This window comes from Cololabis saira, chromosome 22 (genome assembly GCF_033807715.1).
Source record: "Cololabis saira isolate AMF1-May2022 chromosome 22, fColSai1.1, whole genome shotgun sequence".
NCBI classification, from domain to species: domain Eukaryota; kingdom Metazoa; phylum Chordata; class Actinopteri; order Beloniformes; family Belonidae; genus Cololabis; species Cololabis saira.
In genome coordinates this window covers 13,072,069-13,092,160 of record NC_084608.1, presented here as the reverse complement: position 1 = coordinate 13,092,160, position 20,092 = coordinate 13,072,069, and the positions used below count along the sequence as shown (strand labels likewise).

The following is a 20,092-nucleotide window of genomic DNA, read 5'->3' as shown; positions in this document are numbered from 1 at the left end:
GGGTCACGGGGGTCTGCTGGAGTCTATCCCAGGTCATTTCAGGCGAGAGGCAGGGGTTACACCCTGGACAGGTCACCAGTCCATCACAGGGCCACATATAGAGACAAACAAGCAGACATACTCACACTCACACATATGGGCAATTTAGAATCATCAATATAACCTACTATGCATGTTTTTGGATTGTGGGATGATTTAATTTAACAAACATAAGTTATGCAGCTACATTCTTCTTTCTTTTTTTAAAAAAAGAAGATTTTTTCCATGAAAATTCTGTTACAGTAAACAAATCATGCTGGTTTGGTCTTGTTGCTCATGTTCTAACAAGATGCAAAATATGTGTGAATAATCACCTTGAGCCGGTGTAATCTGTTTCCAATCTCAGTCATTTGCTTTTAAAAGAAAAGAAGCCTTCTCAAACAAGTCTTACTTGTTTATCCTTTTTTTTTCTTCGGTGAGTCTCAGATTCACTAACCATGGCACAACCTTCCTGGAATGTCCACTGCTAGGAAGATTGGCAATTGTCTTGATACTGTAGGTTTCACCCGTGAATTGTTTTTTTTCTCTGCAATGATGGATCCCATATAGTTTAAAAATCGCCTTTTAACCCCTCCCGGACAGATGGAGGGCAATAGCTGCTTCAAAGATTATTCCTATTGTTTATCCTCTTTGGCATTGTTTTAACACATACCTAAATACTCCAGAGGCAAACTGCTCAAGCTTTTGTTTTTATAGAACATCATGTCTAGTGTATCTATTACATTCACCTAATTGTAAGGCAGTTATTATGGAGTTATATATTCAAGCCGCAAGAATTGAAAGAGGGTAGGCTTTCTTTTATGGATGCCTATGTTCTTGATGCAAGCATTGCAGCAGCACCACACTTAGAGAACAATACAATGTTTAAATCTGCAAATTGGTCATGTGACAAAGAATGGCAGTGGAAAAAGTGAAAAACTTTGTAGAATCACAGTTTTGTACATCTACTAATGTGTCGCCATTGATTCAGAACTCTGCTCAAAAATAGCACATATTCACTCAGATACATTAGAAGTAATTTTATTATAAGCAATGTTGGAATTGCAATGTTAATTCTTTTTTTTTTTCAAAAAGAACAAAAATCATCAGGATTGCATATTAGCAGCATTTAGACATTTTGCAAGAATACCGGATCCACTTTTGGTCAGTGTAAGTACAGCGCCCCTGCCTTGTCTAGGGCGTGTTCTACCATCATAGTATGCAGCTCTTATCTGAATGATTCAGAGATCTGGGAGAGTCCTCGGCACGCTGTCTCTCAAAGAGGCTTCTCAATGTTTAATGGAAGCTAATATGCACAAGTAGGCTACAGGAAGACTTTTCTAGCAGGGAACATAAAGTGTTAGAGTTGAATTAACCTTACAAATCAGTCTATCGATACCATAAAAAAGTACATTGAATTAGCAAAATAGTATAGATGATAAATTACGTTTATTTGTACATAATACATATTACATATTCCTTAACACATTTCAGTAATTAATTAAGACTAATTTCAGTTGATTAAAAAATAAAAACCGGATGGGGGGGAGAAAATCTTTTTTTTTATTTTGGGAATTTTTGTCATCAGTACAGAAGATTGTAAAACAGCATCTGTCACACTGCAAGAAACTGCACTAAAAATCTATTTTAACGCCAAATTGCTACAAATGAACAGTGACTTGCTTATTTGCTCACAGGCCCTGTTTTGTCAAAGACTCAACTTCACTTTGTCACGCTGCTGTGTGACTATGTGTACAAGCACAAACCTCCATTTATTCCCGCAGCCTGCAAAGTGGGTTAAGCAAATGGTGTTTGAGAAGGAAGTATTTCCCTGCTGTTGCAACTCAAAGTCCATAAAGTATTTAGTGGCACACTGGCTGAATCAAACACACGAGTAGTTTAATATCTGCTGTTGTAAACCCTGACGTCATACAAGTCTTACATTTTACTGTTTTTTCACTGAAAAAAATATTTATTTTTTGTACAGTAGATCTAATCCCATGCAGGTTTAATCCCTTCTGAGCTCTGATATGAAGTAATGTTACAACATTAGTCTGGAATTACCACAGCACCACTACGGCCTTTACAAATAAGACCATCACAGACGGAGCCAAAATACATAGTCTGGCTCATGAATAAACGTGATCGTGTGGGCCAAAGTAACATCTCACAGACCCCAGAGCCTCCTCAGTAAATGTAACAGATTTTTTTTTTTTTAATAAGTGTCACACTGCTGTTCCATGAATAGAATAATATCTGATGTAGATTTGGGTCAAAATGTAAAATCCTCTTTTGCCAACTGAAGTTCGTGCTTATGTGGAGCTCCAAAACGGTTAACTGCCATCAGGTTTTATATCTATCCACATATGTAAATATTTTCTAGACCAGTTTCAACTGAAATCATTGATAACATGTAAATCTTTTAGGGTTATTGGGCTTTTCAAAAGAGTGAAAAATGTACTGGACTTATCTTGGGGTGTGGGCAGCAGCACAGGGGCAGAAATGCTCCGGGGTGAATAGTGCCCATGTTGAGCATTTGTTGCTAAGCGGGGAAAACTTTCCAGACAGTGGTTGACAAATATTGACTACTTTTTTGAGTAGAAAAGTTGGAAGCATGATGGATCTTTCTACATCACCACCACATGCCCATGTTCTAGTATCTGAAAGCCCATTTATTGTTGGACCTGACAGCGTCATAAAACCCAGCCAGCCTGTTCGTTGATGTACTGTATCTTTTCCATTTACCGCAGATCAGGATCAACCGTTGTAAGTAATAGGTCACTGACATGGTAGACGGATACGATCAATGGATTTGAGGATCAGCTCACATTAGTAAATCAGATAATCTAATCAATGGGGAAAAAAATGAAAACAGGCTTAAATGATTGATGACTGACAGACATTCTATATAACTTTTTTCTTTTTTTTTCTTACCATGCCGTAATTTATTCAACAAAAGCAAAAAAAAGGTTTAGGTAGTTTGCTGCTCTGGGGCATTTAGATATGTACTGACGCTATGCCAAGAGGGCAAGACATATGAAATGATTTCAGAGAAGCAATTCTGTAGCTGCATACCAGTTGTGAAAGGGACATAATACCATTTCCAAAATTTTGGAGATCAATGTTCAGTAGTGAGAAAAATTATTCACAAGTGCAAAGCTTTCAAGGCAGTTGACATCCCAGCTAATTTACTCCAATAAAAAGAACAAAAAAAATCAGTAAAAGAAGCAACATTACAGAGGAATGGGCCTGAATTCCTCCATAACAATGTGAGAAACTGTCAAACAGTGCTGCTACAGATGGATCCACAGCTATTGAACGTGTGCATTAAGTGATGCTTCATTTTTGTTATTTAAAGAATGGCACCATAAAAAGTGTAAAAACATTCTTGCTTGGATGAGGTTGTATTTACCTAATACTAGTTCTCACTGCAATTCAAGGATCTTTTATTTATTATATTTCTATGCATACAAAACATGTTTTAGTCACAACCTTGATTTATGTAAGATTGTGAAACTATAAGAAAGGAAAGAAATGCTAATTATAAAAGATGGAAAACCAAAACAGATTGTATGATTATCAACATCAACTAAAATTAAACTTGATAGTTAGGATTGTACACATTCATTTGTTTAAATGTTGCAAAGTACCATGCCTGAGAGTTTGAAAATGACTTGAGGAATCAACCAAACATCACTAAGTCAGATGTAGTAAAAAGTTCAGCCTAATTTTTGGTACATGATTTACTGTGCCATCTTCCATTAAGTAAACTGCCATGTCCTATTTTTTTCCAATCAGCCAGATCCGCACTAAATCAGCTCAACTACATTAGATTAGATTGGCCTCCAGCCTTGGGATGAAATTAAAGATTTCCAGTGCCAGAAAATGTAATTTTCCCCTGAGATTTTTATGAGGGGAAATGGCTGTGGATATTATCTAGGCCAGGCCCTTTAAAATTGCATTTTGTAACTGAACAAATTACAAGATGCTGTTTTATTGATGAATTTATTATCTTATTCTGTTCATGAGATTTCTATAGTGCTTTACAACATTCATTAAAAAAAAAAACAAGCTTTTTCACTATAGGTGCATATGACATAACAATGAAGTTTTCCATACATTTAGACTATACAGACATACAAACTTCACCCATTCGGGCCCATTCAGGACCATTACATAATCAGCACGCAATCATTTACAGAACATACAGCTTCCACAAACCCACACTTTCTTTCAGTACCCCTCTCATTCATCCACGCCCATCACTCAGTGTCCCGCAATCCCTCTGTTTGGTTTTAGCAGGTCATACGTGCAACGCCGTACTCCAGACTGACCACAGCTGGCTCTTCTTTGGCCAGTTCATTGTTGTACTTTCCTTCAAGTTCTCCGTAGCTCTGCTTCCTGCTGTCTGTACCGCTGCTGCCCTCTACTGTCCGCTCGGTGTCTGTGCTCTCTAAGGCCTCCTCGCCCACCTCGTCCTGCCCGTCCTCCTGCTCGTGACGCTGCACTTCTTTGTGGTTGACGGGCGCCCCCAGGATGAGGGAGTCGGGGCGTGGTGGCAGGGGGTGGGAGCGCTGGTCTCTGGTGGGAGGATGTGCAGGGGGGTCGCTTGTTGCAACGGGGGTCCCACCAACTTGTTGGAGCCTCTGAATACAGAAATCAGGATCATTCAGATACTTTTGGACCACTTTCAAATTTTTACAATAAAAAGTGGTGAGAAAGAATTGTAGACTGTATAGAATACAATGTGAATACATATTAGGTAAATCAAAATACATTTGCCATGTGAATGAACAGTAAATTAGGGCAACCACTTAAAAGATTCAGAAAAGTCATTTTAACAAGTAATTTCTTTAGATGAAGCTGCTTTTTTTTTTAACCACTGCTTCCACAAATATTTTGAATACAGTTTGAGTTCCTCAAGCCATGTCCCAAAAGTAATTAAACACAATTTCCTACCGACTAGCTCAGGGGTCGGCAACCCGTGGCTCTAGAGCCGCATGCGGCTCTTTAGCGCAGCCCTAGTGGCTCCCTGGAGCTTTTTCAAAAATGTTTGACCTTTTTTTCTTTTTTTTTCTCATTTTTTCTTTTTTCTTCTTTTTTTCCCTTTTTTTCTTTTTTTCTTCCTTTTTTACATTTCGACTTTTTTCTCGAAATTTTGACTTTTTTCTTGACATTTTGACTTTTTCTCAACATTTCTACTTTTTTCTCGACATTTCGACTTTTTTCTCGAGATTGTACTTCAAGATTAATCTCGACATTTCAACTTTTCTTTCGAAATTTTGACTTTTTTCTCGACATTTCGACTTTTTTCACGAAATTTTGACTTTTCATTTCAACTTTTTTCTCGAAGTGCATAATGAAAAAAAAAATCCTCCCCCAGTTATAACTAATATAGATACATGCAGGATGTGTTGCCTTCATTCTAAGACTTATACAAGACTTTTCATTTTTTGTGGCTCCAGACATATTTGTTTTTTGTGTTTTTGGTCCAATATGGCTCTTTCAACATTTTGGGTTGCCGACCCCTGGACTAGCTCTACAGTCACAAAACATGTTAAAACTATAAGGACTGTAGACTGCAATGTGATCATAGAATAGCTGCTAACGGAAAAAATGGAAGCTAATGAAAGGTTTGGACTAAAATCATTTAATGGAATTACCAAAAAAGAAAAGCAAATCAAACCCTCTGGACTGTAAAGATCCTCAGGAAGATTTGGCAGATTGTGCTGGCTGTGGCAGAACAGTGCGGCTCAGCGCTGCAGCCTCAAACTAGAAGCTTCTTTACTCAAATCACGACTTGGGTATTTCTTTGTGGAGCTCGCATCTTATTTGAGATGCTGTGTGAATTGGCTTCCTTTCACCAGCCACAAAAATGCATGCCACAATCAGTTGATACCGAATTGATAGTAGCAAGGAGTGTGCATGGTTGTTTTATCTCAGCGTGTCTCCTTGTTTGTACCCTGGCTCTCATCCAGTGACTGCTGGGATAGTGTCCATCCCCTGCTGCCACTCCATAACCCAGAATAGGTTGAAATGGATATTTAAACTGAAGGAAGGGCCTTTCCTACATCTTCACCAGAAAAATTCTTCATCAGAAGTTTGTAAATTAACATCTACACAAACCGAACTAATGCACTTTCAGTATTTTGGGGGGAAAAAAAAAGGTACAACTCTGTAACTGCATAGGTGTGATTCAGTCACGAGACATTGCCACAGTAAACATTTCAATAAGCCAGTATCGACAGTGAAATGCAGCACTTTCAGTGCAACCTCCAATCTGTAAGTTCATTAAGTTTAAAAACAAGATGCTCATCCAACAAAACAGCTATTGGTGAAATCAGAAATGTTGACATAAGATACCCCGACCTTTGCATGCTAATATATTACAGGCTTGTGTACATAATGAGAAAGCCACTCACAGTCTCAAGTGCTTCCAGTGTGCTCTCTGCTTTGCGACTGTTCTCCTTCAGGGTAAGAATGGTTTTGAGGATAGACTGTCGTGGGTGCATGGATCTGTCGAACTGGTGGTACATGTTCCTCCAGAACCTTGAAAGTGTGAAAAAAAAAAAAAAGAGGTAAACATTTTGTGAAAAATAACACTGGGTCAAAATAAAAGAAAAATGTATAATGTAGCAGCAGCAGACAGGTCTTGTACTGACCTGAAATGATAAGGCAAGGTGGACGGCTCCAGGACAGGATGCTCCTCAGAGTACGCAGGGTTGTAGAATGGATTCAAGTAGTTCTGCTTTTCACTCATTAGATATGCCCAGAGCGAGTGAGTCCGCTCTCTCAGCCTGGAACAAATAAAAACACGCAAGGTCCAGGTGCAGCAAAACGATCGTGACTCAAGGTCAAATTTATGATTTGAAGACGCTTATAAACAGGCAGTGAGTCCATGTGTTTAACTAGACCAGTTATTGAAGCTCCCAAAAGTCTTGGAAAAAAACAAACAAATAATGAATAGAAGGCAGCAAAAATATAATGGAATTACAAATGGAGCACATGATCCACAAAAAGAAAGTGCTATGCAGAATTCTTATCACAAGCGGAAAACAAGAATAATGTGTCTGCTGATACTTTTGGGATTAAGCCTCTATGCAGAACAAAATCTGAAGGATCCTACTGCTGTAATGCCATTACAGCTATATAGTATCTGTCACCTTTTTAACAGTAATCAATCCTCTGAAGTTGGAAGCGTGTGTACAAGCAGTTTGAACACGCAAATCTGAGCTGACCACTTGCAAAGATTTTGTTTAAAATATAAATCTGATTTGCCTGCAATCTGAAGAAAGCTTTAGACTCACTTTTACACACAGAAGTCTTGCAACTAAAGCAGAAATGTTTCCATCTTGCTTCCAAATTCAATACATATTCATGCTCACAGAGAAATACAATCTGATTGAAAGTTATGTTTTTTTTCCTGGTAAATATGAAGTTAGTGGAACCCATATGTGTTTTTTGGAAATTTTTCTTTTGTTTTACATCATGTGCTGCAAGCTGAACAGTAATGAGACCAGATGGGGTAATATTGAATTACTGTTTGTTTGGCTTCTTATTCGTCCTCACTGAACTGTAAGAATGAGCTGTTTTGGTTTTTTTATTTTAGCGTGGTTCAACACATTGATGCTTCCTACTCAGAACAACAACTAATCAAAAGTTATAAGTGCCCAAAAATGAATAGTGAGCAATTACCAGCAACCCGCATGTGTTGAACTTACTGTAACGCCTCTCTCTGCCTCTCGTTGTTGCCGAGGAAGTTTCCATATTGACAGGAGTGGACGTGCTCGTGGATCTGTAGCAGGAACCACTCGCTGAACTCAAAAGCCTAAAGAGAGCAATATCATTCTCATAAATAAATGCAACCAAACACATCCCACTGCATGGAAGAGATGTGATCCTCTCACATACCTGTGGGAACTGCTCAGACAGCTGCCAGACGCACTCCAGGAACTGAGTGAAGATTGGAGACACCTCTTTGGGATCCCCGTCCAACTGGTCGCACCTTTAGGTAAATAATTGAAACATGCAATCAAAAATAATAACTTAAATAGCTAATCTAGTACACAAGTAATTAAATGTACACTGAAATTGGGGTAAATGTAATGGCAAAATCTTGCTCAAACTGAAGATCCAGACACACATTTCCATCGCAGTTTTTCCAACATGTGTTCTGCAACCACTCGAGCTGTCATTATCTTAAATTGTAAAGATGTCTGCAATGAATTGTCGCAAGGCAATCCCCTTATACATGGAGCACTGATGGAGCGTTGAGGGATTTTGTTAGAATTTCATTGGTAAATCTGCAGAGTTTTACAAGGGAGCAGTTGATTTAAACTTTAGGATAATTTGCAACATGACTCGATGAGTTATGTGAGTTAAATTGAACTTTTCCTCTTTGGCCGGCTACATCATGCTCAAGAGAGTTGAACCACACCTGTCTGCAAACTTGTGACCAAAGGAGATCCAGTCCTTCTCTATCAGTACCTAGAAGACAAACAAGTGTGAAACAAAGTTCAGAAGCACGAGACACACACACACAGACATACACTGGGGAATTAGGCTGACACTCATCTCAGCATTAACATATGCATGTGCATCTGTTTGGTGCTTGTACCATGAAGCCTTTGATGGTGCGGTAGTAGGGGTCCATGAGCAGCGCCCCCAGAGAGCAGACTTGGGCTGTTCTGTCCCATCCATCTGAACAGTGAACCAACACACTGGCTCCTTCCACTGTCACCGCCTGGAGGACAAAAGTCAACAGACAGCAGAGGAAAAACAATTCTTGACAGTTAATGTGCATGAGGGCAATTGGAGATGAACCGATGTGCATGAGAAGAAGACAAAGAATTACCTTGGTTAGAAAGATAGCTGCATCGACTACAGCCTTAATATGCCGCAGCCAGCCACTCCCTTCTAGTCCCACCAGGTAGTCACTCATGGAAAGAGAGCGGGCACCAATCACTGAGAGATTAGAGTAGTTACAGATCAGTTATCGTGTTTAAAAGAGCAGTTTGTAAAGCATGTACCGATGTGTGCAGCAGCACCTTCTAGCATTTTTTGCAGGCTAGCCCTCATTACATGGATGTTCTCTATCCCAACGAACTGGAAGCGGATGTTGGAATAGTTGTCCTCATTTTCGTAGCCTTTGCCTGCTGCTCGATTAGCCATAGCATTCAACTGTGAGAAGAGAGAAAGACAAATAAAAACACATTTTTAAAAAACATTAAAACAGGATTGAGTTGTTGAACTGGAATTAGGCAGTTCTTAAAGGGATTGTGACATGAAAAACACATTTTTCTTGATTTTTTGTGTTTTGTTGGGTGTCTTGACATCAATTACACCCAAAAAACAACGAACTTTTAACATTCAGTGTATTGTGTGCTTTCTGGGATTTTCCGCATAACTGTGCAAAAACGGCGCACCTGGTTTGCTGGCGGGCCGTTACGTAACGGCCCGCTAAATCACCGCCCCCTCCACCCAGCTCCCTGCCTCCTCTCCTCTCCAGTGCACCATAAAGGCTGATTTATGGTTCCGCGTTACACCGACGCAGAGCCTACGGCGTAGGGTTACGCGGCGACGCGCACCATACGCTGAACCCTACGGCGTAGGCTCTGCGTCGATTTAACGCGGAACCATAAATCAGGCTTAACACGGAGCTGTTTAGAGCCTCTTCTGTTCTCATCAGCGGAGGAAAACTGCTAAGAAGACCCGCGGCCACTGACTGGACTTAAGATAAGGGGACACTTTATTTACATGCCTTTATTTTTATGATTGTTTGCTGTGGTTCGCCCTCCTGCTTTTCCGTGCATGCTTCGCCTGTCGCTCCCGGCTGTGACGCCGCTGTGAGCGTATGGCTGGAGGAGGAGGAGGTTTGGAGGAGGAGCGGAGCAATGATTGACAGGAAAGGGGGAAAAGGAAGCATTTTTCACGGCGCAAAAAAACACTGTAATAAAAAGCCAGGAAAAGAGTACTAGAGTGAAGTTTTTCTTGTTACACTCTTTTAGACACATTTGAGGGATGTTGGCCAAGACTTTTAATAGTGTTAAAAGCATGTTAAAAATGATGTCACAATACCTTTAAAACATATAGGAAATTCCCAACATTAAGTCAATATTTACTGACATGTTTATTTCAGAAACTCTGGTGCTGCAGTGTCATGGCTATGACAATTGCTGCAAAACAGAGGTCGAGGTGTTGTACAAAAGCAGCAGAGGGAGAGAACATGTGAAGGGGCGGATTCTCCGTATATATCGAATTATTGGGAATGCCAGAAGAGGACATCCTAACAGCCAGACCACATTATTTTAAACTAACTGAAGTAAATCTGAGTCATCGTACAATGATGCACCACATACTTGTATTCACATGCCTTCATCTTGTGGAATAATGAGTGTTTACAGATGCAGGGTTGGACACTTGGCCGCAAGGTCAGCTGACTGGTTTCATTTCTCTTTTTATTGAATTACTTGTTAGGCTTTAAAGATTATTCCTCACTTATGTGTGCTGTCTGGTCCTAAAAGAATGAAACATATGAAACATATGACATAACCCTAACCCCTTACAATAAACCAAAAAAGATGTTTCTTTAATTTCAGCAAAGGCAAAAATCTTGAATATTTTAACTGAACATATAATCAGGTTAATTCCTTTATGTCCTGTATCACAGAAAGTGACATACCGAACTTGTTTTGAAGTTAAAATGCTTGCAGATCAAGAGATCCCCTTATTTGCAACTTCACAGTAAGCTGCAGTTATCCTGGTAAATCCCTTTTATTTTTAATGTGCAGTTTGTAGTTATTTATTTATTCTAGTTATCCGTTTGAATGTCACCAGCTTACCTTTGGCCTCGTATCCATGACGTAAACGAACCGGCAGTTGTGGTTGGCCTTGCTGATGGCCTGCAGCAGACTCTCGTCCTCCAGGCATCGTGCGCTGAACCCGGAGAGAGGCTGACTGCAGCGACACACCGCCGCCTGTCACAGGATCAGAGTTATGGAAATGATAAGCAAATAAACAAAAACTGCCCACATTTCTACTACTACCTGCACACATCACGCATCATGCATCACTTACAATATAACGTTACATTTTAGTTTTGGGTTTCGGTCAAACAACACATCAGAAACCAGTTTGAGCCATACAAGCCTGAATGAACGGATCCGGTCTTGGTTCTTCATAAGGTTGCACTACAGTTTATTTAAAGTCAGGTTTTTCAAGTTGCACATCTGACACACAAAAGAAGGCTCAACATAATGCAGGATGGGGGGGCAGGGCTTCTGCTTTATAAGAGTACCATTACTGTAGAAAGTGATCTCAGATAATCTTCATGTATTAAAATGATAAATGTTTGCATTGTAGAATTAAGTGATGCTCTGTCAAACATAAATCTGTAAATCCCTAACTATTTTTGTCATCCTTGACTTTTCCTCTAACACAAACAAAAAGTTAAAACTTAAATTTGTACGCACCCACACAAATGTCATCATAAGTGAGATCTCATTAATCCTCGATACAATCTTGACAATAACAGTCTATTTATGTTCTTTCTGCTCTTCATACTTTAGGACTGTCCTAATTAGCACTTCAAATTGCGATGCCGTTTCCTTCCTCTTATAGGAGGGAATTTACAGTGAAAAATATCATTGTGTTTAAAATATAATCTCAACAATAATCAAACCACAAGAAGGATAGTGGGTGCTATAAGTACCATCTCTGTAAAACAGCACTCTGCTTATGTAGTACACATAGTTTTGGAAGTACCTTCTTCTCCTGGTAGAAATAAGTGAGTACCGGAAAGCGTCCTTTGCTTCTGAACTTGGAGCTCCCCACAATGATGGGCTTACTGGCTGTGATGGGAACATACAGGTCCTGTGGATATGTCTCACACACCTGAGGAGAAGTTTATGAAACTTGTGAAAAATAAAAAACACACAGAAAACAGAAGTGTCGCAGACAAACATAAAGACACAAAAGACATTGGCAGCCAATGCTCATTGTTGTGCAGTATTATGATAAATAAGAGTGACACCCTGAGAGAAGAAACTGTTCCTGGGTTTGGTTATTTTAGTTCACAGTGTTCATATGCCTCATATTTAGTGGAAATCTGTAAATATGAGGGCATTAAATATAAAGCCCTTAACACAAAAAAGCATATACTGTGCCTACTGTACATGTAACCACGTATAGGATAAGACAAAAATCAGTTTATTGCCCTTTTTGTGGCGGCTGCAGTGTGTAGCTCACATACAGTAGATGTATATCCAGTCTTTACTGAGCACAGTGCCTGCTTTATTTTTTCTAGTTTAATTAAATTTGTTAATTTCGATTGGTCACATTGTTTCAATCGGACTTAAATGCTTCCACTTCCCAAACCTTTTGACCTATTGTGTTCATCCATTATGGGTTTTTTTTTAGGCTGAAACAGATGCATGAGTAGATATTAAGCTTTGCCTACTAAGCTAAATATTTTGTCTGCATATTAGGAAAAGGTCCGCAAAGAGAAAATGTGATTTTTGTGGGGGTATTTTTGTTAATTCTCTGAGTAGGTATGACTACTGCAAAATAAGATACAACAGAACGTATGAAAATGACAACCAATCTTCTGCGTTCTTTAAATCTACCTTGTAGTCTCTGTTGACATCCGTGAGCTGCCATTGGTCACAGGGGACGCCCATCCTCTCAAACTCGGCTGCCAGGCCGATGAGCTGCCACCCTTCCTCCCGCTGCTGGTCATTTTGTTTGGGGTTGTAAGAGAATGCATAGAGGTCCTCGTAGCATACTGCAATAATAAGAAAACCAAAGAGAGAAGCCTCAAATGACAGACAGATATTTTTTATTATGACTGATTAAATTCAGTTCAATATAATTTTACCAATCCACAAAGCCAAATTACATTTTAGATACAGTGCAAAAAAAAAATAAAATTAAACAGGGAAGTGAACCATGATAATTCAAAAGTATGATGCAAATGTTTCTGACCGAAAGACAAAAAAAGAAAAAAAGAAAAGGCAGACAGCACAGACCTTAGAGGTTGAAACCCACCTGGCCTCAGAAGATGCAGCAGCGAGCTGTAAATGTCATGGCAGTCTCTTTCTCTCTGAACCACAAAATGAACCACCCTGAAGTTACGACACTGGATGACCAGAGGACAGCCTGTGGTGGTCAGACTGAGCTTCTCCACAGAGGCAATATGGTGATGCAAAATCTTGGAAACGAAGGAAGAGAAGTTGTTTACTATTTTATAATTTTATGTTGTGCACCTTAGAAAGACTGAAAACACAACTAAACTATAAAAGAGATTTATGCCAAGGTTACCTTTCAGCAGTATATAAACCCCATGTTGAAAACCTCAAAATAATCTAAATTATTGCAGGATGTAAAAAATAAATCACTGGATTCTAACCCGAAACAGCAAAATCATTAAAAAATAAGTTGCAATTAAGTATATATGATCTTAACTCCACAGCACGATGTGAAGGGAAGTTGATTTCATAAAGTTTAGAGGGTATGAGGGTCAAATGCAGCACATTATCATATTCATCACTGTAGTTCCAGCTCCAAAACAGTAGGAGATCATCAAAATGCACATTCATCAGCATCTACAATGACTATTAAAACACACCGACACAAACAGGAACGCACACATGCACAATCAAAACGCTGATCCCACCAGCTGTTGAGAAAGCCCCCCAATTCAATTCAAGTTTTGTATTATATTTTATGAAGTACTATAACATTCTGAAAAACCTTCTTGTTGCCCAACAGAGATCTGTCTCCACATTAGACACACAGTCAGTATCCTGCACAAGAGCCACACAAAGGAAACTACACATATGGAAGGATACAATTTTTGTCCAATTCATCAAAAAAGAAATGTGCTTCCTTTTCTCAGCAGATAAAGCAGGAAGGCCAGCAAGGATGAGGTCAGGGTCCACAATTTGCTGCACACGCCATTTAAAACCCACACTAACCTCTTCACAATGCACAGTATTGTTCTGGTTTTAAAACATTACATAGTATGATACACTAAGCATATGGACATGAAGAAATACAGTACTGTGCAAAAGTCTTAGGCAGTTATTAAAGTTATGATGACATTCATTTGTATATTTCAATCAATTTATTATACATTCTGTGGGAGATCACACTAAATCCACAACTTCTGCTTGGTCATTTTGTTCTGAACACTGTGTGGTTTATTTTGTGTAGATATAATCTAAAGGAAAACCGATATGGGTTAATCTATGACCAGATTCAACTACGGCCTTTAATTCCTCGACCAATTAATCAGTCTGCCTAAAATATTATTTATTTCTTAATAAAGAGACTGAAAAATAAACATAAACAATCATTTAAACTTTGATTTAGAAAACAACAATAAAAAACAAGACTAAGGGTCCCTAAGAGTTTTTGCATAGTGTTAAATTGTTCAAAGAAATTTGTAGAATTACCATGGGAACAAATACATTATGGTGATATGAATGAAATTCTAATTTAGTGAAAGATTGAGTACATAATGCACCCAAGTTACTTTTCACAAAGGTTGGACCCAGTTTTCACTGGAGAAATTCCCATTAATTCCCCCCTTCAGAGGACAGATCTGGGCTTATTACAGACTCAATGATCCCTTGCTTTAAGTTATTCTATTTATTAAATACTTCTCTGACACTGAATTGCAAAAAAAATAAAAAATTAAATCCAGCCATCAGCCATTCTTTGATATAGAATTCTTTGATATCAGCCATTCTTTGCCATAGATGGTTAATCCAGTTCCTCCAGTGCCAAAATTGCAACTCCATCAGATCAAGACTGAAAACACACATTCACTTCACAGACATGTATATATACACACCGTAGTGGGTTTCCTGCAACTGTTTACTGAAGTTTTGAAATTCTACCATACTTCCTTTATCCACAGGTGTGCATATTCTCTCTCTCCGTCTCTCTCTTGGTTTCACTTCTTTTTGACGAGCTACCAACACACACAAACACCCTCCTCAGGCTGCAGACATCATTGCACTCTCTTTTTGATCGCAAACAATAGTACCAGTGTCCTACTGTGGCTCCAGTTTCAGTGAAATTGTAATTCAATTAAATTCAGTTAAATATTACTTAATTAATATGCAAAAAAAGAAAAAAAAAGAATTATGGATATCATAGGTGTTTGCAGGAAGGATCTCCCTTCGACCACTAAAGGAAATCCTTCTGTTTCAGAGGATCTGAAGAAGACCCTGACTGGAGACACTGCTGTTGAATCACTGTATTGTGAAAAGGATGCTTTGTGTTGTCCATTATGTTTTTCATTTTATGAGGCATCCTTTTTTATCTCACAATCAGCTCTAGAGGCTTCACAACAGAACCAGTCCTCTTTATCATTATGTTCAGCTTTTGTGAGTCACTGGATCTGATGCTGTTACTCCAAAAAAATGACTGCAGATGATACTGCACTCGCCACGACAGACTAGTAGATGATGTGCAACATCTTGCTGCAGACATCGAAGGACCTAAGCTTCCTCAAGAACTACGGTCTCCTCTGTCCCTTCTGGTGGACCACCTGATCAGATAGAAACACAAGCAATCCGTCCCACAAACTGAGGTTTGTGGGATGGATTGCACATAGTGAAGAAGGACTTATGGCATTCATTTGCAGCTTATTTATTTCCTGAAAACTTTTACTTATTTTTTGCAAACATATCTGTAATATTATGTAATACTATTTTGTATGGTACTGTATTTACTTCTTCATTTAGGTAAACCAGCTTCTGCCACTGTAAGGTATGTGTGTTTATGCATTCTCATATTCCACATTTAACTCATGCCATTGCTGTGCTATAGATCAGTGTTTCTCAATCCTGGTCCTCGAGTACCACTGTCCTGCATGTTTTAGATGTTTCCCTGCACCAACACACCTGATTCTAATTAAAGGTCCTAATTAGCTTGTCACCAAGGTCTGCACAGTTCTGTTGATGACACAGGTACTTGTATCACGGTGTGCTGAAGCAGGGTAACATCTAAAACATGCAGGACAGTGGTACTCGAGGACCAGGATTGAGAAACACTGCTATAGAGGGTCTGCATTGACGTCACTTCCCCACTGGACCAGCCCCCTTACTCGCACTGAGTGGCAAAAACAGCTGCAACTAGTGGAGAAGACGGAATAACAGCCGATTATCGGCTTAAATTAAAGGCAGTTGGACTTGACAGTGACCCGTACAGTTACCCCAAGAACCAGTGGTCCATGGACATTAATATTTTGACCATGAATCCAGTTTCCTGATATTTATGTACTTAATTTTCTACACGGGAAATACACAAAGCAAAGCTTGAAGGCATACAAAAGTCTTACTTCAAGCCAGGATTTGTTGTAGAAATTAAAGTGATGAGGACACCGAACTTTATGATTTGACCGTTTAACGTTAGCTACCCAAAAATCCAACATTACCTGATACGAAATGGGAACTGCAAGTTCACGTTTCGGTGCCTGGAATCCAGTTGTTTCTGTGAATTGCAGCGATCCATTTGTCTTTCTCAAGCTTATTTTTCGGCAGTCTGTAAAACGATAACTCTGATTTCTTGCTAAATCTATGAGTAGGCCTACAGTCGATCGCAAAACAGCTCTTTCCCATTTTAGATGTTTTCAGGTGGCCCAAACTGAAAGTCTACGCTGCCACTCAGTCTTTCTGCCACTCAGTGGGCGTAACCCACTGTGAAGTCGAATCTGTGACGTCATGCGCATTCCCTTTATAATACACATGAAGGACAACTGCTACTAAGTTATCCTAAAACTAATTATTTTCTGTCTGGCTCACATTTTGTTTGAACAGATACCAACTATGCATTCCCTGGGATTACAGCTGTTTTAGGACTGGCAGACATGCACCATCAGCAGAAGGGTTGCTGCCAGAACCACTCACCCAGATCTCCTGTCCAGCAGATGCTGAGTTGTTAGAGCTGCCCTCCACAAAGATGAGATGTGTGGCTGTGAGGTACAGTGTACCACTTGTGGACTTGTTGCTGAAGCGATCCAGCAGCCGCACCTGCTCCACCTACAAAGACACATGCACATGAGTCAAATCCTGATCGATGGAGAACTAGCAGTAACAAGAAGGACACCTAACAGAAAATCGCTACATGCTGCAACTGGCACTGGATCTGTTTGGCTCACGAGATAAAACTGACCACCTGCCTCTTACTATTGGACTCCAGGTTCTTTGGATTGTGAATACGAATGATTTCCGAATGCAGAGGAAAAATAGCCTAATAATCAGAATTACAAAACAATGTCACAGCTGTAATAAATCTTTTCTATTGTAAGTCAACACAACTTGCCTAACAGAACATTTATTGAAAAAAAGACATATAACAAAACTCCGAACAAAGACTAAGGCCTGGTAGATATCCAAAAAGTTTTTTTCAGCAAGATTGTTTAATTTAAATTCATGGGAGGTTTTCTGCCAAGGGGAAAAAACATTAAATGGACACAACTTGTTTATGACTCTACTCTCTTGTTAAAATGGAATGCATTGCACAAATATATTTAGAGACACTTCTGGGAAATATTGGACGTGGACTTTGCATCTATGACGTGGAGCCTGCCATATTTTACCCACCTCTGATATGCATTTTAATAAAATGTACTACTGTCAGTGGTGAAGGGAAAAGTGGCTGTTGAATCTGCCCTGATAGTCCAAATCCAAGATTTATTACACCACCTCTTCTTGTGCTGAATCAGATATTCTCTTCCTTCTTGTCCTTTTCCTGTTGTTCACAGATATGATGCAAGGACCAAACCTGTCTCTGTGTCCCAAAAACCTGATGGCTACAAGTCTTTCATAAGTTGACATCTTTGAACATACAGGAAGTCATGGGAGTGAGAGAGTGAAGGAGTGAGTTTATGAGATCGGAGCACAAGAGAGAAAGTCTCTTTGCAAAGTTGATAATGCAACCTTATTCTTTGTAAAGTGCCAATAATGATGTTATCTAACTACTCTATTATTTATAAGTCTTTAAATAAAGAACTAACGATATTGCTTTAAAATGTCATAGTTTTTACATAAAGACAACACATAAAGTGTCATTTAGTGGAGGTGCAATCATGTTCTCCTATTCCAGTCTCAGCAAACAACAGATATGACCTGTCCCAGTGCGGACACACCCAGTCTGCAGGTAATATATCATTATTTGTATCCAATGCTTAACATGATACCTCATAATTGTTTAAAAAAAGATTATCTTCAAGCCTCAAAAATTGGGCCACACTGTTGCCCAACATTACGAAACCTTTTACAATATCCACACTCACAAAAGTCCACACGCTATAAAAGAACTTGTCACCATTTTGTGTTTGAAAAAAGCTCATGTTTGACTACTTTACATCAAACCAAGGACCCCCCCCCCTAATTATTGAAAGGGATTGCGATAGTCAAATGCCGTTTGATTTTCTGCTTTCTTTATATGGCATAATTCCATTCCATGTTTTTTATTTAACCTTTATTTACCCAGACAAACAATTTAAGAACAAATTCTTATTTGCAAATGCAGCCTGAACAAAGAGCATAAGCACTTTGAGGGGAGAGGGGAATAGAAGGGGAGTGCTAGAAATTAAAAACAAGGTTATATAAAATTGCATAATAATACAATCAATATATTTTGATATTTAAAAATAATTTCGAGGTATTTTGATATCTCTAAACTAAAAGGGATCATTTTAAAACATACAATTAAAGCAGTTATTCTTCTTTTTGTATGTCTGGCAGCAGCCTTTTAAAAAGTAACAACTACAGTGGGAGGACAGGCTTGTCACAGCCAAGGCTGTAATGCAGCAAACATCTGTCTGGTGTGGGGTGGGCTCTTGCTCTGAGCCTGATCTCCTGCAACTTATTTCAGTAATAAATGGATGAAAGAGAGGGGGAAAAAACTTTATACTGTTGTACCAACTGGCCTGATGAATAAATTGCAAGCCCACATTAAATAATTAAATAAAACGCCACCAAATGTGCCCTGCACAGCCCTGGCAGGCCTGCCAATGCGCCACAGGGCTGGATGCAGCTTGATCTCCTCTCGTGTCTTCCTTCATACCTGATTCGCTCTCTGACTTGGCAAAGTAACGAAAACCAAATCAATAACATGGCGAGCAGGTCATCTGATGGAAGCGAGGAGGCGCAGACATGGAGAAACAAACACCTCATTGATGCGCGTCACGTTGATTTATGGTTCCGCGTTGCACATACGCAGCGCATACGGCGTAAGGCACGCGGCGACGCGCACCGTACGCCGTCGATTTAACGCGGAACCATAAATCAGGCTTCATGTCTGACACTTGAGGCTGCGACACCTGCCAGCCTCCAGAGACAGATCTAACTACTAATATCTAGTCTAATTCCGACAGGAGACACACAAGCAGTACAAAACAAAAACAACAGAAGAAATGACAAACAAAAAAAACTACATTGAAACCCAGGCGAGGCCGAATTTGCTGACTGCAGCTAGCAGGAGTTAGCTACCTTCGGCGTCCGGATGTGCTCCATTCTCCTACGGCAGCTCGAGCTTAAACGGAGCTTTATAACTCTATCATTGAAGACACGGTGACCCCAAGGCTGCTCCGACCAACCTCACTTTCTCCTGCTACGCGATATGTGTTTATTGTCAATTATTTCACTCCATCGGTGTAAAGTTACTGTCAATCAGGTACACGCGGAATATAATGGCTTTTCAAAATAAAAGTTGGTATTGTTGAAATAACCGGTTTTATCAGAATTAGGGCCTGATTTACTAAGATCCTAAATAAAGAGTACTAAATTGCGTGTGCACTGAAAAAGTTTGCACGTGCTGTTGTTGTGTGTTTTGCGGGTGAGCAACTAAGAATGCTTGCGCAATTGATAACAGGTGCAAACCTCACCAAGGTGTTGCGTGTCTTACGGTTTGCGCCATGGAGAGTCTGGATGGAAAGCAGGATTGCAAGCGCAAAATGAAATTTGACGAGTTGGAGTTAGAGATATTAGTGGAAGATGCAAATAAACACATTCATGAACTACAGCAAAGAAATTTAAACATTACCAAAAGAAACGCAATA

At 39.4% G+C, this 20,092-nt stretch overlaps 1 protein-coding gene across 1 annotated transcript; it reads right to left on the bottom strand.

Moving 5' to 3' along the window:
* Window positions 1–1,080: 1,080 nt before the first annotated feature.
* Window positions 1,081–19,693, bottom strand: mtmr6 (myotubularin related protein 6). The gene is made up of 15 exons (XM_061713052.1): window positions 19,524–19,693; window positions 16,935–17,066; window positions 13,063–13,225; window positions 12,642–12,799; window positions 11,782–11,910; window positions 10,860–10,994; window positions 9,066–9,198; window positions 8,873–8,982; window positions 8,636–8,761; window positions 8,456–8,505; window positions 7,930–8,023; window positions 7,740–7,846; window positions 6,681–6,815; window positions 6,441–6,567; window positions 1,081–4,664 (listed from the first exon to the last, which is right to left on the bottom strand). The coding sequence occupies exons 1-15, from the start codon at window positions 19,545–19,547 to the stop codon at window positions 4,314–4,316; spliced, it is 1,974 nt and encodes a 657-aa protein (XP_061569036.1). The 5' UTR covers window positions 19,548–19,693; the 3' UTR covers window positions 1,081–4,313.
* Between the last annotated feature and the right edge of the window lie 399 nt (window positions 19,694–20,092).